The 24,593-nt window shown below is 39.6% G+C and overlaps 2 protein-coding genes across 3 annotated transcripts in view; one reads left to right on the top strand and one right to left on the bottom strand.

Moving 5' to 3' along the window:
* LOC118420742 (general transcription factor IIH subunit 4-like) lies at positions 1-9,050 on the bottom strand. Its single transcript, XM_035827701.1, has 15 exons — positions 8,864-9,050; positions 8,013-8,117; positions 7,694-7,825; positions 6,952-7,045; positions 6,437-6,525; positions 5,616-5,727; positions 4,841-4,909; positions 4,061-4,196; positions 3,297-3,377; positions 3,004-3,055; positions 2,421-2,499; positions 1,915-1,962; positions 1,453-1,531; positions 978-1,039; positions 1-134 (listed from the first exon to the last, which is right to left on the bottom strand). Exons 1-15 carry the CDS (start codon positions 8,983-8,985, stop codon positions 21-23), a joined length of 1,374 nt encoding a protein of 457 aa, XP_035683594.1. The 5' UTR covers positions 8,986-9,050; the 3' UTR covers positions 1-20.
* A 59-nt stretch (positions 9,051-9,109) lies between these two features.
* LOC118420736 (ATP-binding cassette sub-family A member 2-like) overlaps positions 9,110-24,593 on the top strand; it is a 98,873-nt gene continuing 83,389 nt past the window's right edge. For both annotated transcript variants that reach the window (XM_035827692.1, XM_035827691.1), the window contains exons 1-2: positions 9,110-9,641; positions 13,854-13,947. In XM_035827692.1, the coding sequence (XP_035683585.1) occupies positions 9,576-9,641; positions 13,854-13,947 (160 nt within the window). In that variant the 5' untranslated portion in view covers positions 9,110-9,575. The remainder of the gene's footprint in view (positions 9,642-13,853; positions 13,948-24,593) is intronic.

Here is a 24,593-nt window from a genome sequence, read left to right as displayed (position 1 = left end):
TGTACTCTGCAATATCAATGTCAGCTGTTCCCTTTCCGAATGGTTTTCCAGTATCTCTTGACATCGTCATGTCCAGCTTTGCTGACCACCATCAGTCGCTTGGGGTTGTTCTCCCATAGTAAGACTCCTAAGTCCTATAGAACACAATCAATGTAAACAGTTAACCAAAAACAAACGTTTGTACATATAATGACAGCCACAGACAACATTGTACAACAAAAACCCTATGAGTTCGTATACACCTGTTTTAAGAAAAGGAAGAGGTATGCAAATAAAGATCATCATCATCATTATAAAACTGATAAAAATATGTTGGAAAGAAATTGAAACTTGAAAGACAAAATGCATCTTTAGAATTCCAGCTAGTGTAAGAGTACCCTATAGATGTAGATACAAGCTTGAAAAAACATCAATTTACAATATGTGAGTCCTGTAGTTGGAGAACAACATTGTATCATCAGTGCAAAAAGAGAGTTTAATGTTATACACTTCAAAATTTCATCCAGCATATATACTGGTGCATGTAGATGCATGCAAGCTGAAAGTATAATGTGTTCCAATGTATAATCACTGCTCCAAGAATCTTGTAAAGATCTCCTATATATGAATGATAATGTATGCACTGTAAAACTTATAATACTAGAAAGAAGACCATGATAGTATATACTAACTATTTGTCATTTGTTAGTTTCAGAGATACTCCAAGATGATGTCATATACAAAAGTGTTGGACCTGAAATTGATAACAGTCTTTTTAGGTTCAGTTTTGGTATGCCAACCTTGAAAAGGTGTCTTCTAACAAGAAACACCTGTTCCGTCATACCTTCCACTGTATTGTATTGTTACTGTAACAGTAGTAGTAGAGAATCTTAATAAATATATATATATATATATATATATATATATAGAGAGAGAGAGAGAGAGAGAGAGAGAGAATCTTAATAAATACATAGAAAATAAAAAAGGCTTGTTGTTACCTTTGCATAATTCCTGAGCATCTCAAAGTCAGGTTGTGACAGGAACTGGTTGTATAAAACACCTGGTGGAAGAAAGGAGGCAAAAAATTCACTTAAAACTAGTCAAACCATACGTATTAAAAGCAGAACTTCTAGTACAAATACAGTAAATTCATTTAATATTGCAGTTGATAATTTTAGCAGTTGGTAGAAAAGGAAGTAGCTCACGACATGTAGCATTGAGAAATTTATTTTCTAGCTGACCTCAGAAATAACAAATAATGGTTTGTTGAGCTTTGAATGAAGAGTGATTTGTGATACAATTTTTCTTGATTTGTTATGATTTTGTAAAATATAAGGGCTCCCTTGGAAATAAGCTCAACTGAAGGGACTACCCTTAGGATTCATCTAATATATACATGACAAAACCACAGATAGACGAGGGTTTGAACAAAAAAAAAAAATTGAAATTTTCCGTAGGTAATCCTGTCCCTACCTTCAGTGAAAGTGAGCCTGTCCCGTTCCATCTCCCATAGCCTGATCTGATCACTGATCGTGGGAGGAACTATGGGAACCTAGGGGGGGGGGGGGGTGGAGGAGGTTGAGGGACAGATTAGCATCGTCAACAACAAAATATTCTTCACAGTCAACTGCATATGGAATAAAAGTGATCAGTCAGTGATCACCATATGATGATTCCTCTGGCAGATAGCTCTTGGAATCTTGAAATGTAGATTTTGGCAACCTAACAGGTATTGGGGGAACCTCAAGGGCCTTTTGCTGAGGAGTGAAAAACTCAATAAATACACACATTATGGAATAGTGCAATCCAGTCACAAGTTAAAAATGACGTCTGATTAATCAAACTGAACAGTGTTAGCAATACAAGACTGTTTCATAATGAACTACAATCAGACACTGTTACAGAGACCATACAGTCATAATCAAAGTAGCTTACTCTGTGGAGAGCCTTTGGATGTGCATTCACTCGCAGAAAGTGGAGAATCTGAGGGAAAATAGAAAGAGTCACAATGAAATTTTGTTTGCAACACTTACACAGTACTCAAAGAATGGATATGTCAACAGATATTGCAAAAATATAACACACACACTCAATGTCAAATACACACACAGACACACACATAAACACACACACACAAACAAAGTTTGAACATACATACACACATACATACAAACACACACACATAATTATTCACACTCTCTCTCACACACATATGCACACACACTCACACACATAGAAGTACTATCCAGTGTACCATCTGTTCCCTATCGCATAATCAAGGGTTAGACATGCTTGGTCACAATATCTTTGCAGTATTGGTTTGTGACATGCTTGATTGTTACATAATGTAGATGCAGCAGTTTGAAAGCTTATCTTGCAATTGCTAATACTTATATCTATTAACCCTTTTTATGTCTTCTTAGCATTTTCTCAGAACTGACCTGATCAGCCGTGATGCCCCTCACCACTGCTTCCTGTACACTGTCTCTGGTCAGGTTAGCAACTACCATGTTGGGAAATCTGGGGAAAACGTATCGATAAAATTTCTACTACAACAGTGTAATATTATTTGACTACTTTATTCTGTCCATAAGGCCACACCAATTTCATCAATTTTGTTGTTTCTCATCTTTTAGATGAACAAAATGATTAACTGGAAAAGTATAATGAAAATGAAAAGCCTGAGTAACAGGTTTGTGCTTTGGTGCACCAGTTTCATGAAGTGTACACAGTCATATTCAACTTTTCCTCCACACCCATTTTAGAAAAAAATCTAAGACCCAACTAATTAAATTGGTGTGGCCTAATATATATAAGCTACATGTAAATGTATCATACATAAATTTGTAAGTAGCTAAAATGTATGCTATTATCTGAAGTATATTGAAATGTCAATACTACAATTATACTAGTATATATAATGAGAGCATTATGAACTAAAGATATTCATTATATAGAGGTATAGAGGACACTTTGATATTGGGAACTTGAATTCAAACATCAAGTAATAACAGCTTTACTCACCTGTACAAAATTTCACTGAAAAGCCCAATCAGGGCCACCTGCAGCTCTGAGTCTGGGGAAAATCATACAATATAGTTATGCAGTAATTGGTTTATTGAGCGATAAAACATTAAAATCAGCATTGCAGCATAAACTGAATTGCCCCAATTCAACTTGTAGGATGAAATCAACAAATAATTTACCAATAAAATATGTGTCATTCAATGAACATTAAATGTCGGAACAGATTTTCTTTTTACAGTGCAAATTATAATGCAAAGCAATGTTGAATATGCTAGAATATGTATACTGACCTGTGTATGCATATATTCTGTAGTTACTCTCAACAACAAGGTACCCCTCTTTGTGGAAGTCTTTCTCCACATCTGAAATACCTGCAAAAAACAATATGCAACTTTCAAAGGCTGCGCAAGATAAAACTTAAGCAATTTTCCAATAACACAACTTTTTTTATGACAAGGACAAATATTAGCAAAGAATCATATTCAGGTCACCTGAGTGGCGCCTAATGGCAGCTGCTCCAGACACTTGTGAATTCAGCCATGCCCATTGTAAGCTCCTCACAATTCAGCCCCTGGCTGCCATGACAGAGTAGCTGGCCCACCCAATAACAACAAAGAAACAAACAAAAAACAAAGCTTCTTTCCTAGAGCTACATCATTATGGAACAAGCTTCTACGGAACTGCTCCCCTTTGAAACAATCTAAAAAAATCTGTCACGTGCAGGCCATGCAGTTACAGTGTGTGAGCATTGCCACAAACCAGCTGTCAGCCAATCAGAGAATAGGCCTTTCTTGGGCTTTCTGTTTACCAAAGCCATCTCGCAAAGGCCGCTGGGAAGCTATCAGCCAATCATGTTACGTCTTACGTAGCTCCATCCTCCCACGCCCGATCCCCAACGGCTGACTGCCCATATAAGGGTAAGCTCACTAATATTTATCAGCAGGGCGGTCAGTAACTGACCTGAGTGTACAAGACAGTAGAGGTGACCACAAGGAGGTTTGACACAACTGTGGTCCCTCTGCGTAGGAGAATGCATTTTTTTCCGAGGCCTTACCTGAGGCAAGGTGGATGGCGAGTCTTGTTGGGTAGAACCTTCCAGACTTCCGTTTGCGCTGGTTCACTAGCCCCAACTCACGCAGGTGCTGAAGGAACTGCTGCATGGAGTCACTCATACCCTCTGTCGGGTAGTCCTGGGAAGGAGATTGTTTGTCAAAAATATAAGAATAAAAAGGAAAAAAAGTGTGTTTAAATACTCATTTTCTCCTAGAACTGATCACTTAGTGGACTTTGCTGTCATTAGATACAGTAGGTAAAATTATTCACTAGATTCAAACACCATTTGCAGTTACATGTGCAAAAGTTAGTTGTGACAGGTTGTCAGTGTAATATAACCAGCTACCGTGCCTGCAAAGCTGGTGTTATGGCAGGGGGGGGGGGGTTATACTTATGGCTATATTGATATATTATCATCATGATTATTGACATAGATAAAGTCCCACTCTCATACATGTACATGTAATTGTTGCAGAAACTGATGCAGAAGTACAGTCTTTTGTCTGTTGTACATTCCTGAGCTGCTTGGGGCGCTTTTGCTACATCAACTTGGAATAGAGTATTTGTCAATGACTTTAAACAATTGGAAGAATGATAGAAATCAAAGTTCACTCCAACTATTGACACAACACAAGAAATTGCACCTTTTCTACAAAGTGAGTGGCTAATTTCTATCAGGGAGGTCTCATACAAAAGGCAAACCATCTTACATCTTTCATTATTTGATAGATCTCAACTGATTGGTATGTTCAATTGAAAAAAAGAGAACTGTTTTACTCACCTTACCGAGCGTGGAAAAGCTTATTTGAAAAAGAAACTGTAAGGCCTCTACCAGGTTCAGTCCTCGACTCTGTAAGAGAAAATAAAGCAACAATCAGTTATAAACAGAACTCCTTCAATACTACTGTTGTTTGAATAAGCATGCTGACTGCAGCAAGGGCAGGCCAAGACACCACTACTGGGCAGGGCATTGAACTAAGTTGGTGGGAGGTATACAAAATGTAGGTACATTTTTGTAACAATTTTCCCACCAGGATTTTTTCACATCATAGGGGTATCTTAGTGCAGCACAGCCATATGGTACACACTAATATACAGGTGTGAGCATTGTATGGGGTGTGGAGAATCCTCCTCCTGAAACTTTTTAATCTTTAACCCCCTGAAACACTATTTCCTGCATTTTGAGGGACAAATACATGTGTAGGGAAATATAGCCAGCTTTATTTTACCTCTGTTACTGGGTACAAAACTACAGAAAATTCCCCTTTGTTGGTTGAAACACAACACAGGGGCCAAAATTTACAGCATAGGGATCCAAATCACAGCATAATTGCCCCCTATGCTGAAAAGGCCTGGCGAGAACACTGGCTGACAATGCTGGGGAATAGTGGTGAATGTTGGGTTTGAAGGTGTATCATCTTTGAGAAGGCGATGGATTCTAAACCAAGGACTGAGGATTTTCCTTTTTTTCTTATTTAGAGCTCTTATCTTAAAATTCATTTCTGTCACACAAGACCTGTATCAAACATCATCATTATCATAAAAGCAGTTCTCACCTGCATGGTGTCCAGGTACTGCAGGATGATGTACCACACCTGTGAGGGCGTGTCCATCAGGAGGAACTGGAACCCTGCAGGGGTGATGGTGGGGTGGAGACTGCCCTCCTCACTAGAACAAACAAACAAACAAACAAACAGACAATCAGAACTGGAACCCTGCAGGGGTGATGGTGGGGTGGAGACTGCCCTCCTCACTAGAACAAACAAACAAACAAACAATCAATCAATCAGAACTGGAACCATGCAGGGGTGATGGTCGGGTGGAGACTGCCCTCCTCACTACAACAAACAAACAAACAAACAAACAAACAAACAAACAAACAATCAATCAATCAATCAATCAATCAATCAATCAATCGGAACTGGAACCCTGCAGGGGTGATGGTCGGGTGGAGACTGCCCTCCTCACTAGAACAGCAATCAATCATTCAATCAAGCAATCAATAAACTAATTAATTAATCAGCCAGTCAGTCAGTCAACCAATCAATCAATTACTAGTAATCAATCAATCAATGAATCAAAGAATCTCACTACAACAGCAATCAATGAAAATGAATGAATTAATCATCAATTAATCAATGTATTTCAGCAGAAACATGTACATCAAGTTGTTAAACTCAGACTGAGTGACCCACTCAGCCACTCAATGCTATGTCCTTTGGTGTCAGTATTTTGATTGACTTATCTCTTAAGAATAATGTCTCATCATATTTCCCTGTTGCTGCTCTTGAAAATCTAGACTCTTTACATGGAAAAAATAACTTCATATTTCATCCTCAGATAAAATTTACATCTTTGTGAGAGAACAGTTTCCTACCTCTTCATGAGCCCAGACTTGATGAGGATCTCCATGATGTCTTTACTGACTTGAGCCTCTCCTGACCCCACGATGAAATTCAGCAGGACCTGAGTGTAGGAAAACAATGTGTGATTAAGGCCACACCAATTTCATTTGATGCTACAAATTATAAAGCTGATATAACGTAAAAATTCAGAGCAGCAGTAGATATCCTACTTGTTGTAACATTCTGGACACTATCTCTGTCAGTCAGTTGGAAACTCTTAAAAAATTCAAGTCTAAAGTTTAACAGTTACTGCACCATACAAAAACACCCACCACACAGTTAACACGTGAAAGGCTGCAGAATCAATATGATGAAGGCGGATGCATTAAACGAAAGAAGACCTGCTAATTCTAGATCTGCATGTGCAAATCAAATTTAATTATTTAAAATTTAATTATTGTTATGCATTACAATGCATAACAATAAGGAACAGTATAGAGCATGTAGTTCTAGTGGTATGATACAAGTACTAGTATAATCGTCCTACCTCCCATCTCTCCAGTGAGTATGTATCCAGTGCAGCCACATCTTTGGCATGTTTGTCAGGAGGCAGCTGCACGACACTGAACCAGGGCTTGCCTCTGCAAGGGACAGGGTCATAAAAAAACATGATTCTTATTCTTAGTCTTGCTGGTAGACCATTATAAATTTTCAACATTACTCACATACAAACACTCACATACCAGCACTCACATACCAAATATTATTACAATCCATTGGCAGCTTCTTCTCATGTTATGCTATCCACTGACAGACAGACAAATGTTACCTTAAACATAACCTTATGGACAGAGGACGGGCTCGAAATACTGGTGCATCCAAAATTGGAACTGTGCACCCAATTTTTTTCAGTGGGTGCACAGGGTGCATCTAAATATTTTCTTAGGTTTATGTATGGAAAGATATCAAGTGTACTAGTATACATCATATTCTTGACATCTAAGTGTTAGAAAGATAATAAAAATGTCTGTCATGTTACTTGCGTAAGAATTTGATAGCTTGTAACTGAGTTTTGTTATTAGGTTTTTTTGACATTCTACTTAAATTTAAGTGGTGCACCCAAAAATGAATTTCGAGCCCTGACAGAGGTTATACAAACACTCATCTAGCCTGGGTACAATTTGTACGGGTTTGTACTACGAACCTTCATAGTAGCTGCTGGCTCAATCTTTATGCGTGCTAATGAAAGATTGAGTCAGTGGTTACTATGAAGGCGTGTACCCACTCACCCTCCCAGCAGTGCAGTCCTGAGGTTTGCCCTGAAGGTGGGACTGAGGATCCAACCCGCCAAGCCGCCAGAGATCTGGTGTTCATGCCACACTCGCAGCTCTGATAGCTGGGACACAGCTCTCAGGTGCTCACTGTAATGTACATCAAAGTGTTACCTAGACATTCTATTGTCATTAATTCCACTTTTCTAGTTGTCTCGCAGTCAAGCTTAACAAAAAGATGGAAGATGAAAGCATGGACTTGATGAAGCTTTTACAAACTTCTGGTTTAAGCATTCAGATACAAGGAGACTGTTTTTCTACTGAGATGTCAGAATACCTGTGGTTTCCGCTGGTGACCCATGACCCCACCACGGCCTGTGGGACTGCCTGCTCCAGGAACAGCAGCCGCATCACGTAGTGCTTCGCAAGGTCCGTCAGCTCCCTGGGAAGTCACACACGAGAGAAAACATGTCAATGTGGAACTGATGCAACATATTCAGGAATAACCACCAGGTGTATCAAGTAAGTAGTAAGTAGTATTTCAATAATCACTAGATGTATTTTGCCAGTAGGTACCCAAATTATGAGTAATGAGGCTGTTCAATAAGGTCGAGGCACCTCCTCGAGCACGGGACCCCCGTTTTACGTCCCTCCCGGGAGATGATTTCGTGGTAAGCTTCGTGAGGCTACAGCAATCCGGTCGTCCTTGGTTGGGGGTCCGGACCGCGCGTTGCTTAACTTCCGAGATTGAGGGATCGGGTGTAACAACACGCCACGCGGCCATACTTAATGACGAAAGGGTACATCAGAGGTGAATGGCCAGTACTAGTAGTAGTATCGGTATATCCCTGTTACACCCAAACACAGACACACACATGCAGTCACACACACACATACATAAACAGACAAATCTAAACAGACATGCACACACACAGACACACAAACACACATAAACAGTGACACCCATAGACAGTCATACACACATACATATAAGGCCTCCTTTGGCCAGTATTGACCATTGTAAAATACTAATTGATTCCACAATTTCGCACATACACAGACACACATAAAACATACACGGACACACAGTCACAAATTTTGGCATGCATAACAATATTCATTTGTATGCCTCACATATATCCATCTAGGCAGAAAACAAAAGCACTAACCCCCAATGTTTCGACTTACCTGAAGACCGCCAGACATGTTGCAGGTCTCCCGTACAATTCATCTAACAGAGACGACCCCAAAGTCTTCAAATAACCGTGCAAATCTTTACAATCCAATTTTTTCGTCCCCGCGGCCGCCATGCTTCCCCTGACGTACGGGTCAAAGGTGACGGCAGATTGACCAATCAGAGCGTGATGATGTGTGCCCTGTGACCTCAGACTGTACCATTACAGCTCCAGCCTGGGGGTGTTTGAGTGCGTGCGGGGTGCCAGAGGAGGCCCAGCTGGTTGCAGGTTGGCAGCCAAGGTTTTAGTTTGGAGCCCGACCGGGACTCGAGTAGGTCAACTGCAGTGGGGACCGGTTGCCTGCAAGTCATTGATGGGTACTGCTCGCTAGCGAGGACTTAAGAGCAATTTTGGAGCTCTAGGATCCATTAAGAAGGCAAGGGGTACGAATGAGCGAACGCCGGGACACCGAAAGGCTCCTGGCCTAGAGACCGTGCTGTGTCGTCTCTCTTCGATATCAAGGCTTAGCCTTTAGATTTATAATTTTCTTTTTCTCGGCATCAGATTTTCAAGATTTCCCGTCTTGACTGTGCCTCACAACACTGGCTCTCACGGGCCTGGACTAGGCGTGAAAGCTGGTGAATAGGTTCTTAATTTGGTGACGAATATTCCAGTGTTGTTGCGAACGACCGCCAGGGCGCGAGTTGAGCTGCCAACAATACAAGATGGGGTTCTTACACCAGCTCCGGCTACTGCTCTGGAAGAACTTCACCCTCAAGAAACGCAGCCCCGTAAGTCGTCTTGCCTTCTTCTTGTCCTTTCTTAAGACGTCTCAAACTACAGTGAAGGTATGTAAATGGCGTTTTGAGTGGCACCATTTTGTTTTGGTGTCCGAAAGCTGGGTCAGGTTACCGGGTTGTTGAACAGCTGGTATCCTTTTGTTTACAAACATATTACGTGATGTGCGTAGCAGACGAAAATTATGGGGACCTCATTTTAAAATGTCACTAACAACGTCACATCATGTTTCAGTTGTATGTACACACACAGTAGCAATATTACAGTAGAGTGGAGTTTGCTACATTTTGTCAGAACGTTACTGTATAACGTGTTGATACATTTGATATTGCGTCACCCGCGGCCACTGTTGTTATGATATGACACACCCAATGTAGGAATGAGGTAATGTTTTGTTTTTCGCCACAATTTCATAAACGCAAATGTAGTGATCTGTAGATAGCTTAGGACTGTGGTTTACTTTCAAAGTGACTGCATACCAAATTGCAGTCAATGAATTATTCAAATTATAGCAAGATTTTAAAATATTTATGGAAACCTTAAAATCTTCAGGCTCATGATGTTTTGTTTTGATCATTGGTTTTGTAGATACCTGTTGCAATCAAAGAGGAGGAATATTTCACCTTAAGATTATTGAAAACATTCTCACTTAACGTCATGTCACCTCACCTAACCTCACCAGTACATTGACATTCTCAATCAGTCAGTAAAACTTAAAGATGAAGTTTCAGGTAAAATGGGTGACTGTGTTGAAACCTCAAACTTGTCAGGCTCGGATAAATGCAAGGCTAGAGTTGATGCAATATGAGTTGCAGTATTATTAATATAAAATCAACGTTACAGCTATTGTGTGTAAATGCATAAATATACAAAAAAAATTTCTGTAAATTTCTGAAAGGATGATCCAATATGGCATATGGTATTCAATGTAACATTTAAAAAAAGAAAAAGAAAACAGTATGATATTATACTTGAAGTTCATCAATTGGTATCTACTATGTACATATCTACTAACATGTACATATCATGTTGCAATATTACAGTTCACAATTTACCTCTGGCAAACCTTAATGGACATAAATATTTTACTAATTATGCACATGTAATGGCAAATACTTGCCGAGTCTTCGAAACAAGAAAACTTCCCAGTATCAATTTTTTGTTAAGTTTGAAAACTCGCCATTGCACTACTAGTAATAACTTGCAACATGTAATCCAAAGGAACCGCAACAAGAGTTGTGACCTCATTACAGCGTAATCAGTTGGTAATGATAACATGTAGTCTGGGGTTATGAATGTAATTCACAGCCTGAGGGCTGGGATCACAGCCTGCATCACGATAGCAGCTAACTATACCAGTGTAAATTGTCTGGCCTGTGGTCTTAATTCATGCCTGGGGTGTCCAGGCGAAGATGGAAGACTTATGTTGATGTCATTGTTGCCCTTACGGCCGATAAGATCATAAGGCTATGGGACCGGTGAGGTGAGGTGTCCAGGCTACCCAAGTTAAATTGGTTGGTTCTCGGGGTGGGTACCAGTACAGAAAATTCAGGTGCAGGTGCCGTGAGGTACGGTTCAGGTACAATCATCTTTGAAAACTTACATGTATGACTGGGCAATACTCCAAACAATGGTCCATTTGGCTACAAAGGATTCTGTTTGGTGGAGTATCCAACATCCATCATAAATGTAAACATTAACAATGCTAACTGCCTGTGTTTTAGACCAAGATTGAGCATAGAAGCTTGGTAAAAATGACTATCAACTCTCCTATAATTCGCTCTTTTCTTGGTGACATAATTTGTTAATTTTTTAATTGGTCCAAAATCAGGTCCTAGATGGTTCTCATAGTCATACTTACTCACTCATCACATATTGTCTGTGGTTCCTTGTGATGCAATGGCTAAAGACATGCTTGAGCATTAAGACATCAAAAGAAAATGCTTAATTTTTTCTCCATTTCCTCACCACCAATCCCAGTGAACATTTCCGCTCTCAGAGTGATCAGTAGTTGATTCATTACACATTATACAAAATTCTGTGATAGTTTCCCTCAGAAATATTTAATAACGATATATAATATATCTGTGGCTTTTGAAGATTCAGATTGCTACTTAATACGTCCTCATCTTTTATTCATGGCGTTGCTATGCTGGAGATTTTGTGACCCACTTTTTGAGCAAGAATCCGCCCCACGACTTCCCAGAGGGCGTTCTTTAGGCCATACCAATGAGATTTCTCAAATTTAGGTAAAATGATAATTGGAATATTAAAATGAAAACAATATATAGTCCAATAGGAATATCAATGCTTTGGCACATATCGTCTGGGGAGTCAGAATCAGAATTGCAAGTTTTCATTGCAGCTTTCTGTTTTGATTATGTTCTTTGCTAAAATTTTAAGATTAAGAATGATCAGAACCAAAATGTAACCTTTTTATGGCCTTAGAAACAGCTGATTGCTGAAAGATTATGGGAAGAGACTATCAATCATTTGGTGAAAAGATCTTGTCTTCGAAAATATTTGGGTCCTGGAGGCAAATGTCCCCTTCCAGGGGTTTTAGGTTGAAATTACATGTACATGCATGTGAAAACTATATCATGTTTCATAAATATGTTTTTATTTTTAGGATTAGCCATTTTTAAAACATACACAAAAATGTAGGTCTCTGTGATTTGATTAAATCAGCCAGGTCCGCTATCATGACGGAAATAGGTGCAAACAAAGTCAAACAAATATTTATATACCAGGTGCAAAGTAGAAAGGTTTTTGGTACCATTCTTTTCTTTGTTTTGAATTGTTGCATAGTCGCACTGCTTGAGTGCATCACTGAGAAGCTACAAGGCTGCCAACAGTTTGAATAGATTCACTATGACATCCATTCAGGCCATGTTATAATGAACTACCAGGGCTCGAAATACTGGGTGCATGTGCACCCAGGTGCACCCAAAATTGGAGCTGTGCACCCAATTATTTTCACAGGGTGCACCCATATATTTTCTTAGGTTTATGTATGTTAAGATATCAAAGTATATTAGTATACAACATATTCTTGACATCTAAGTTAGAAAGATAATGGAAATGTCTGTCATGGTACTTGTTTAAGAATTCGATAGCTTGTAACTAAGTTTTATTATTAAGTTATTACTTAAAGTTAAGTGGTGCACCCAAAATTTTTTTAGTGCACCCAATTTTCTAAGCTGGGTGCACCAGTGCACCTAATCCCAAAAATGAATTTCGAGCCCTGACTACACAATACATCTATATCATATACCGCATGTATTGTGTGGTAAATTTGTGAGTTTGAAGTCACTATGTTGTGTGTATTGTCTGCCTAGTTAAAGCGTAGATGGTTGATATTGGAAGTTTCCAGGTTGATGAAATTTTTTTTGTTCATTGTAAAATATTCAGTCATGTGATTATGAGCTGTTATTTAATAATGTTACTAAGTGTCTGTCTCCAGCTTTAGATTTCTGTCTGTCCCACACATTGTTAAGGACCTCATGATGTTCCTTTTAGTTGTCATTTTAAGCTCATGAAAACACATTTTCATCTATTTCAAGATATTTGGCATGAAATGGACAAAATTTTGTCTGTCCCAACATTATAATATGGATGGAGGGACAGGTCCTTGAGACAGCTCTGGTCCTAATAATTAGTCAGTCCCAACTAGGTTAAGCAACAGTGTGTAGTACAGTAGTTTCTTCCTCTGGACCATATATAGACTACATGTAGGTTTTAATCCTGGCTGTATTGTCTCTATTCTTGACTGGTGTAGGTTTTTAGATCCAAAATAGATCAGGCCAAAACTTGAATTACTATCTGCCACAAAACTCAAAACCCTAGTCAGCCAAAAATGTTGGTAAGTCCCAACTATTTAAAATGTTGGTTAGGTCATACCAATTTAATTTTTTGGTTTTTGGGACATCATAAAGAGAGTAGGGAGGAAAACTTGACTAGTATTCACCCCATAAAACTGACCGCACCAAGGCACAAACCTGGTCGTCAGGCTTCATTCATCATTATGATTTTCCAGTTAAGGGTTTTTTCAAATCTTTCTTTCAAATCTGAGAGCCAACAAATTATTATTATATCTTGCCGCTCCAACAAAATAAATTGGTTGGCCTTAGAATTAAGTTAGATAAAGTTTAGTTGTTTCATGTGCATAATGTGCATAACTTACGTATTGTTTCCTTTTTTCCCAGTGGGTTGCTGCGTTTGAGCTGTTCATCCCCCTGGTGCTGTTCTTCATCCTCATGGCCATCCGACAGAAGAAGCCGGCGCGGCCGCATGGAGAAAGTCAGTACAGTTCACTCTCTAAACTTGTATCGTTCGATTTGAAGACACCCTGTAGCATACATATGATTGTACAGTAAGTGTTATAGTCTAGACGCTCTGAAAAAGATACTCTTACAGGGCTTGAAATACCACCTTCATATGCAGGTTAGTGCAGGTAAAATTGGAGCCGTGCAGGTATTTCTGATGTCTACCTGCACCTAACCTGCACTGGTTCATATACTGGGTTCTATACATAAATTTAGGTGTATATGGATTGTTATCAGCTGCATTGACTGTTACCACATATACAGTATAAGTTAAAGAAAAAATAGTAATAGTTTTTGAAGTTTTAGTATGATCCATACTGGTGCAGGTAAAGTTTGTCTGGTGCAGGTAATTTTCAATGGTACCTGCCCCAGTGCAGGTATGCTGAAAAAAGTATTTTGAGCCCTGCAACTGAAGTCAGGTATGCATTTTTACACCTGGGTGGAGTGAGGAAAGTCATGAAGGTACATTTTGTAAGTGCCTTCCCCAAGGGCAAAAGATTTGTAGCATGACATGTACATGATTTGATTTTGGTTTCTGGCCCAAATGCCTTGCAGTAATTGTCGCCACACAACCAACTTTTTCAGCATTTTAAAACAACTCATACATTAGGTTCATCCTCGCCTGTTGCGCTGGCAATTCTGTTGCAGGCAGGAACACTTTCCCAGGAAATTGGCACCCGGTGTTGCCGCAAATTACAGGAAATAAAGCTGGTGCTCTCTCGGCAGCTGAAGAACGTGTAAATAACGGACCCATTAGCTGCCTAAGGGTGCCAATCAGCGCAGTGTTAAGCAACAGGTTCAAATGTAGGAAGGGTTTTGATTATCAATCATGATTCAGTGCTCGAAGTACACACTTGCACACTTGCAACCACATTTCACTTGTGGCAACTTCATTTTAAACCCAAGTAGCGCAGTACGCAACCTGAAATTTAACAGTTGGAACACCCCCCCCCCCCCACACACACACACACCTACGTGCATAAGCTTTTACTTCTTGATAAGATAAAACATGGGACATGTAACCGGGAAAAAAGATTATGGATAAGTAGCTGATGTGAAGAATGTAAGTAATAACTTGGAAGTGGGGCAACCTGGAATGTTGATGGCACAATCTGTCTTTTGACTCAGGTTGCCACCAGAATTTTGAGCACTGTACATGTGATTGTAGCTAGTATGAATCTGGAGACGTTTGCTAACTCTCATTTTGTCCTACCCTCCACCTTAAATTCATGCATTTTTAAACGGGGTAATTATGGATATCAAGTGGATGGACGGTGGTTTCAGACTGCATTTTGTGGAAAATGTTGTTGCAGTCATGTTCAAGTTTTCCATCCTGTTATTTTATGAATAGATAAATGAAAGACTTTTATTGTATTTTAGGAAATTCAAAGAATAAATGAAAGACCTTTATTGTACATTCATGCTGCAACAGGCTAGATACACATCATTGATAACAGACATATGCAGAAACAACATGATACAATAACTATTTGAAGGTTCAATTTACATTGAATGATGTCCGCTTGCTAAATTTTTATTTAAGAATCTCCAAGAACAAACAAATTAAATATGTGTGGCCTACATGTAACATGCATTGGCATAATACCGGTCATAAGCCTTATACCGGTCGATTAAAAATAGTGGAACTTAAAGAGATCTACACATGCAACAATAGTTATTTCTGAGGTATGCACACTTCAGACATCTAGGTGTCCAATACATCATTTACAAAGCATCGATAACAATGCATTCGAAGACAATAAGGCCAACTGAGTTTTCAGGTCATTTTCGGGGCAGGTGAGCTCGTCGTGGGACAAACACACTGTCACGTTCATCGCCAGATTTGTAGATAATAATCACATGTGCTCACGGCACAAGACGAGCATGATTCAACAGCAATCTTGAATTTCTTTTGGTGACCTACAACTCGTGTAAAAGTGTGAGGAACCGTTGCATTATCGCCCGGATCTACGGCTGAATGGGTCAAATTGAACGTACGCCGCCATTTTCCCCGCCATTTTTAATGCTACGGCCAGCAGTAAAGTTTTACGTCACAGCGGTTGTGACGGACCAAAATTAAATGAAAATTCTTGTCAGTATATGCCCATTTTCTCATGACTTTTTGTATGCTCATGCAGATTTTTGTTTTGTGCAACTACTAACAGGAAAGAAAGGAACAACAGAGGATGTATAAAGGTACATAGCGGCAGTTAATTGTGCCGTGTTTCGTTCGGCCGGTATAGTGCACCCCCTTCCAACCACGTGCCCGTTCTCCGTGCAATTCCGCGGTGTGTTCCAATTACGATATTATGTTTTTAGCAGGACCAGAGAGACAAAATAATTTACACAGAAGAAGTGGCAAAGGTAAGCTGTAACAGCAACATGTAACTGGAGAAAATGATGCGTTGATCATTTGCCAAATTAGCATTGCTTGAGAAATTGCAGTAAACCGACCGGTATTATGCCAATGGATGTTAAATGCACTTCATGCAGAACTTCTCTTCCCTGCAGATCTTGTTGAATTTCAGCAGAGGATCCCCTAAAAGATCAATTCTCACCTCTTGCTGCCATGCCTACTCACCCATAAGCCACACCAATTAAATTTGTTGGTTCTCTGATTTTTTAAACTAAAAATATCATGGTATTAGCATCATCATCATCATCGTTGGTTGGCATATTAGCGGGCATCATAAAAGCAACAGGCGGGGAGCAAAACTTGAACTTTAGTAACGGTTATTCACTTCATAAAACTGTATTCACTTCAACGAGGCATAAACTGGTCTTTGGAATTTGTCTTCATTAGGTATTTCCAGGTAAGGCACATTTTCTTATTTTCCAAAATCCAGACAGTGTGGCCCAAAGTGCATTTGATGCAGAACCAGACTCTTGCCAGCAGATCTTGTTGAATTTCACCAGAGGATCCCTCACAGTTCAATGCCCACCTCTCTCTGCCCTGCCCTGCCTACTCACCCGTATCTGGGCAGGGTGCCAGTAACCTGCTCAGGCCTTAGGGAAAAAATGTTGTGTTCCATGTTACAGGGCTCAAAATACCATATGCATATGCAGGTTAGTGCAGGTAAAGTTGGAGCTGTGCAGGTATTTCTGATGTCTACCTGCACCTAACCTGCACTGGTCCATGTACTGGGTTTTATACATAAATAAGAAAAAATAGCAGTGGTTCCTGAACAGTTTTTAGTATGATCCATCCTTCCTAAATTCAGAGTGGTGCAGGTAAAATTTGTCTGGTGCAGGTAATTTTCAATGTTACCTCTGCACCAGTGCAGGTATGCAGAAAAAAGGATTTCGAGCCCTGCTAAATCATCATTAGTTTGTGCCAGGAAATTCCACTAGCTCTTTTTGACAAGCACAACAGTAGACCACAGCTCAACATCCCATCCTAAGGACTGCAACCCTTTCCGATATCATGTATGCCGTGTGAGTTACACAGCTGGACTCAAACTCACAACATCTGGTTCCAGAGGCAGGGCTGCTAGCCACTGCGCTATGCATGCTATACTTTGAAGGCAAACTATGACAGCCTATAGATGGCTTTAATGGCTGCAGGCACGTTATTGCACACACAAAATGCGGGTATGCAGAAAAAAGTATTTCGAGCCCTGACAGGTGGTTCTGCAGGATGTTTGCCAAGTCTGGACTGAGAGCCAACTGTACAAAGCTTCGAACATTGGACTTTCAACCTTGATGTTGAACATTCTGGGGTCTCCCTTAGCAACATATGAATGGTGCTGCACTTGGCCTTAATTAATCTCATTTGCTTTGGTCACAGGCTTCAATTAATGCTGATACCAATTGTAAGAGAAAATTTTAGTTTGGACTGAAAAACAAATGAAAAACCCAAGATAGTTTCAAGGAGCTACTCTCATCTAGCACTAATTGACACACATACATGTGGATATACAGTACCTAATGATAACATGCAAACATGTCATGTAAAACTGTTGAGGTAAAGAACTTCACTAGTGACATGAAATCCTATCTGGTTTGTTTACATGTTGGGCATTTTACTAGTCTAGAGAGAGATACTCATCAGCACAAGTTGAAACCAGCCTGACATAACAATTTTCTTTTCTTGTTGCTACTGGCTATGTATCATACTATTAGTAATTAGACTCTTTTTTAAGTTAGACAGTGAAATTCAATTTTTTTAATGTGGTGGTAATATGGCACCTGGTGGAATTATGAGAGTAACTGTTGATGTTTGTACAAAGTTCATCTGTCTTGTAACAATGTTGTGGAAAAACCTGTCCAAGAGTCTTGTCAATGGTTGGATGAGACTGTCTCAACTAAACAATGCTTCCTCAAAATCGGTCAATGACCGTAGGACAATGGGACCACGCCTTAAAGGGTAGACACCTGCACCTGGATACTATTATTAGGCAGTACTCTAATTATTACAAGTCACTGGTTGAAAACATGCTGAATCGCTGATCTAATTCTCCTGAGTTCATTGACCTAACAGTGCAAGTCTAGGTGACAAGACAAGTTGTCTGTCTTAGGAAGATGAGAGGAGACAAGATAACGTGTTTATTGAATTATCACACTTGATGCTGACAAGGTTCACATGTTCAGGGCCACAAGTTTTTAGCTTGGATTTTATTGTAGGGGGGTCCAGGGGCCAGGGGGTCCAGGGGCATCCACCTTCCATGATGCAGAATTTTAAGTTAAACTGGTGCATTCTAAGGTTTCCTGAGGGGCGAAATTACTGTCAGAGAGGTCACAGTAGAAGAGGTGACCATAAATGACCTGGTGGCATCCCTGGTCAATCAGAATTTTATAATTCTCAGAGGATCTGGTGTCCAGTGTAAGGCCGTATGGTGCATCCAATTTCTTTTTTTTTTTCAAGAAAAGCATGTTCAGATGACGCCAAGAGTCATGACGCATGGCTGGCTAAAAGCCTGAAGATATTCTTTTACGTACAAGAAGACATTGAAAGATAAGACTTTTACCACGTTAATTGATAACACAGGACTGTGTGTAACTATAATTAATTCACATCGTTGTTAAGGCTAGTTCACCTTTATTTGTGGGGTATATCCATTGTTTTCAAACACACTCTGGGTGTTTAGGAATATTAAGTCAATGGATAGTTGTTTCAAATTTCAACATTTTCAAAATTTTTAGAAACAATGTGTATAGAATAACTTCATGTATACAATGTATGAATAAACTTAAGCCAAGTTAAGGTGAATTAGCAATTTGCAAGTATTTCCATCGTCTCTTATGGTTCTTGTTTTGTACCAGTTGGGAACTTGCTGAAAACTTTTTGTTACAAAACTTTGTTGAAAAATGCCATCACCAGTACTTCAGCAATGTTTTTGCACTCCCTCAGTATTTATCTAAGAAATCTTTCCCCCCAAAATCATTAAATTCCAGCTTCTGTGAATCAAGCCCCGGCTCAATGCTGTTAAAAAATGCCATTACACCGTACCGGTACTTCAACAATGTTTTTGCTCACGTTAAGGCTATTAAAGTATATCTAAGAAATCTTTTCCCCAAAAAATCATTAAATTCCAGCGTCTGTGAATCAAACCCGGCTCAATGCTGGTACATTAAGATTAAGTTGTAGCATTACATCATCGTTATTATGATTCTTGTTCATCTGTACTTGTAGAGAACTTGGCTTTCTAAAACTTCTGTTGAAAAATGCCAACACCAGTACTAAAGCAATGTTTTTGCTAACGTTAAGGCTATTAAAGTATATCTAAGAAATCTTTCCCCCCAAAAATCATTAAATTCCATCGTCTGTGCATCAAACCCCGGCTCAATGCCGGTACATAAGCATCCTTCAACGCTCCAGAAGGCATCCAAAGATAAGACATGCCCTTCTTTATACTTGAAGGAATCGATGCGGCAACCTTCACTCCTAACTGCTCTTGCCTCGCCAAGTTTTCCCCGTCTGTGAGAATGAACGACCCTCCCGGGTAATCGAACCCTTATCGCGAGCCTACGGTAGGGTTGGCATTGTTCACTGCGAGCTGCCAGCAAGAAGTTGATCCTATCTTGGCTCGAGCAGTTTCCATAGATTGGCATCTTCCACACTTGCTGTACATCATTGTAAATAACTTCTGCAGGAATGTATTGTATGGAGCTTTAAGTTTGAGTGATACGTATGAGTGCTTGTGGGGAACTTTGTGCCAAATCAGCAGCTTAAGAAGTGTCCAACTTGTGTGGCTCTTGCATATATATACAGGAAACTTTGGCAGGACTTCTAGATGAGTTGTAAGGAGCTTTGCTTCTTTAAGTTTAAGTGATATGTATGGGTTCCTGTACAGAGCCTAATCAGCATCCAAAAGTTGCCAACTTGTGCAGATGTAGCTCTTCCATGTACAACAAGAAACCGTTGGAAAAGTCTTGTACATGCCAGCAAGAAGCTGATCCTATCTCAGCTCGAGCAGTTTCCATAGATCGGCATCTCCCACGCTTGCAGTACATCATTGTAAATAACTTCTGCAGGAATATATGGTATGGAGCTTTAAGTTTAAGTGATATATATGGTTGCCTGTGGAGAACTTTGTGCCAAATCAGCATCTAAAAGTCAACTCACGTGGCTCTTCCAAGTACATGATTTTATATACAAAAAACTTCAGCAGGACTTGTATTGTAAGGAGTTTTTCTTCTTTAAGTGATATATATGGCTGCTTGTGGAGAACTTTGTGCCAAATCAGCAGCTAGAAGTGTCCAACTTGTGTGGCTCTTTCATATATATATTATACAGGAAACTTTGGCAGGACTTCTATATCTATTGTAAGGAGCTGTTCCAAAATCAGCATTTTAACTTTCCAGCTTATGTGCCTGTAATTCCTTTTACATACAATATTGTGCACAAAGTGTAACTTCTGAATCAGCAGGACTTGCCTTGAACAAGCTCAGCTTCAACTTGTTTAAGTTTAAGTGACCTGGAAAGAACTTTGTGCCAGATCAGCACCTAGATTGCTCCAACTTTTGTGGCTCTTTCATTTAGATAGCCCAGTAGGACTTGTGTGCATAATACTTCTTTAAGTTAAAAAGCAACCAACTTGTGTGGCTTTTTGAATTGTGAATAATGTCAACCAGCAGGACTTGTGTTGTAAGGAAATACCCTTCTTTAAATGACTTAATGAACAAATGAATGAAAACAAACAAACAAACAAACAAACAAAAGGTTCTCTCACCACACTATTGTCTTTATCTGCTCCATTTTTTCTAACAAAAAATGTGCTTAAGGCCATTCAAAGATACGTTTGATACATCCGTCTTCATAATGTACATCATCAGGTATTCTGCCCATGCATTCGATTCCGACCCTACCCATTGACTACTGTCCATGAAATCCACCAGTCCATTGCAGCCATGATTAAACTATATTTACTATACACTGACTGAGGCAACTTGTGAGGCTTTTTCAATTGTAAAAGATGTCAACCAGCAGGACTTGTGTTGTAAGCAACCCCCCCTTCTTTAAATGAATAAATGAACGAATGAATGCACGAGCTTACGAAAGTTTCTCTCACCTCAGTATTGTCTAAATTAGAAGTTAGTTAAGTTAAACCCTTCCCGCGCCTGATGGCGCATAGGGCGTCGCCCATCTCTGTTTCCTTAGCCCTGGGCCACACAACGCAATCACTACAGCAGGGGGCTAGTCCACTGGTAGTGGTATGTGTTCAACTTCCATACTCTTTCCCGAATGCTGAGTGCTAAGCAGAGAAAGCAGCATGTACCATTTTTTAAAGTCTTTGGTATGACTCGGCCGGGAATCGAACTCACGACCTACCGAATGCAAGGCTGCTCCCTTTTTCCTAATGACTTGTATATGTGCTAGGTCATTCAGAGATACGTCTAATGTATACATCTATCTTCACAATATTATATCATCAGGTATTCTGCCCATGCATTCGATTCCGACCCTACCCATTGACTACTGTCCATGAAATCCACCAGTCCATTGCAGCCATGATTAAACTATATTTACTATACACTGACAGTGGCAACTTGTGAGGTTTTTTCAATTGTAAAAGATGTCAACCAGCAGGACTGTAAGGAACTCCCATTCTTTAAATGAATGAATCAATGAATAAATGAATGGATGAATGAATGTAGGAAGGAATGAAGGAAGGAAGGAATGAAGGATGGAATGAAGGAATGAATGATCAAACAACATACAAAGAAACGAAGGAAAGTTTCGCCACAGAATCTTAATCTTTCCTTAGGAAAATGTGCCAGGTCATTCAGAGATAAGTCTAATGTATACATCCATCTTCACAATGTACAAGATCAGGTATTTTGTCCATGTATTCGATTCCGACCCTGCCCATTGACTACTGTCCATGAAATCCACCAGTCCATTGCCGCCATGATTAAACTAATGCGTGGCCTATTAATGGCTGACCGGATCATTTAGCTGACAGATGTGTGAATGGAACAGGCTATCTCGCGTTTTCAGCCGCGGGCAATTCGTGACGTTTGTCGAAATGCCTGGACAGAATATTAACAAATTCACACCGTGAGTTTAGTGACTTAGACATGTTCAACCATTTTCTTCTAGTTAGATGTGGTTGTGTGATGCTGAAAAAGAGTGATGAATGTCACTCAAAACGTCCAGAAGTAAATCTCCTTTTTTTATCCAGTTGTACAGATTGAATTGTATTTGAATGTTGTAGTGTTTGAGTGGTGCAGGTAAAATTTGTCTGGTACAAGTAGTTTTGAATGTTACCTGCACCAGTGCAGGTATGCTGAAAAAGGTATTTCAAGCCCTAGATTACAATTAGTATACTGTATCCCTTGTTACTCAAAAGTATAGTTACGTAAACAACAGTTACTGGAGGTTGTCCTACCTGACTTAGCTTTGATTCAGATTTGATTACCATTCTGTGCACACTGTTGATCGTAAACCCATGTAAATCAGTCTCTTACTTTCCTCATGTCCTGTAAAAACATACACTTAACTTAAGAAGGGAGTAATGGTTTCTGCAGCAGGCTGATGAGTATTATCAGCCAGGTCGTATTGATTGCCCTTCTGCTGTTATGGTTTGGGTTGGGTTGCTTCAATCTACATTACTGCATGCTATCACATAATTGACTACTGTACAGTAACTCTTGCTGGACTCCATGAATGGCAAGTAAAGGTAAAAGTTTTCACAAACTTAAGGTACATTTAGCAGGGCTCGAAATATTTTTTTCTGCATACCTGCACTGGTGCAGGTAACACTGGAAATTACCTGCACCAGACAAATTCTACCTGCACCACTCTGAATTTATGAAGTATGGATCATACTGAAATTGTTCAACTTTTTTTTAATACTTCATTAGGTGGTAACACAATGCAGCAAATGACAATCCACATACACCTACATCATGTGACATTTAATATTTATGTATAAAACGCAGTACATGGACCAGTGCAGATTAGGTGCAGGTAGACACCAGAAATACCTGCACAGCTCCAATTTTACCTGCACTAACCTGCATATGCAGGTGGTACAAAATGTATCTCGAACCCTGATTTAGGTAGTGCCATATAGCTTTCTTTGAACCGTATACAGGCTTTTCATTTGATGTCATCTGCTCCATGTTGGATTACAGCATACAGTACATCAGATTCTGTAAACCATACGTACTGCTTCATTCAATTATCCGCCGACATGCTTGTAGGAGTGCTGTAAGTGCAGAAAATTTTGCGGTGGTTTAATGTTCGCGGTTTTCGCCGTGGCCGCTTCAGCGTGAATTAAAAGCCACCGCGAACATTTTTCCATGGCAGTTAGAGACTACAGTGTATGGTGCTTCCGTGAACTTAAAAACCATTATAGCAAAAAGTCCGTTTTTTCCCGCTACCGCAAAATTAAATCCCTGTGAACTTAAATGCATTTACAGTATTCAAATTATGATAAGTAAGACGCCAATGAAATGCCTGTATGGTTGTTATCCACTGGGTGTAATACATGGTATTGGAAGGTAGAGCCCAACCCTCTCCTTCCACCGCCTTTATCTCCCCAACCAAAATCAGACACCCATTTACACACGAGTTGAATGAGGAAAGTGATATACATGTAAAGTGCCTTTCCCAAGTAAAACTGTAAAACTTTGTAGAAATGACTACAGACTCTACTCTACTTGTTATTTTCCTAGACAGGTAAGCCCCAAAATGTGTGAATGCCTGATCATAATCTGTTCATTTTCCATTAGGTCCAACATCCGGTCCATCGATTTTTTTTCAGATCCATTTTTTCTGGACTGGTCCAATAAGAAACACTGGTACCAAACCCTAATCATGCAAGACTAAAAAATAAATCAAAATAATTCACAATTGAAGTAATGTGAAAAAAACAAAGAAAGATGCTTATAACAAATCACGCTAACAATGATATAGCCAACGGGATATAGATGACAAGAGTTATCTTGTCGCAGAAGTCCCATAAAGGCCAGGTTGTATTTCCAATACTTGACACTTAAATGCCAAGTGTGACGGACGTGGAATGCATATTCAGCACCAAGGACAGGACAGGTTTTCTAGGCTTGGAACATTCTTTCTCATCTACCTTACACAGACACAGACGTATTCTACAGTCACACCTGCAAAAAACCACATGCCATTAGTTCCCCTTTATCTGAGGGGTAACCTTTATC

This window comes from Branchiostoma floridae, chromosome 8 (genome assembly GCF_000003815.2).
Source record: "Branchiostoma floridae strain S238N-H82 chromosome 8, Bfl_VNyyK, whole genome shotgun sequence".
Lineage (NCBI taxonomy): Eukaryota > Metazoa > Chordata > Leptocardii > Amphioxiformes > Branchiostomatidae > Branchiostoma > Branchiostoma floridae.
This window is presented reverse-complemented; position numbering and strand designations above follow the sequence as displayed.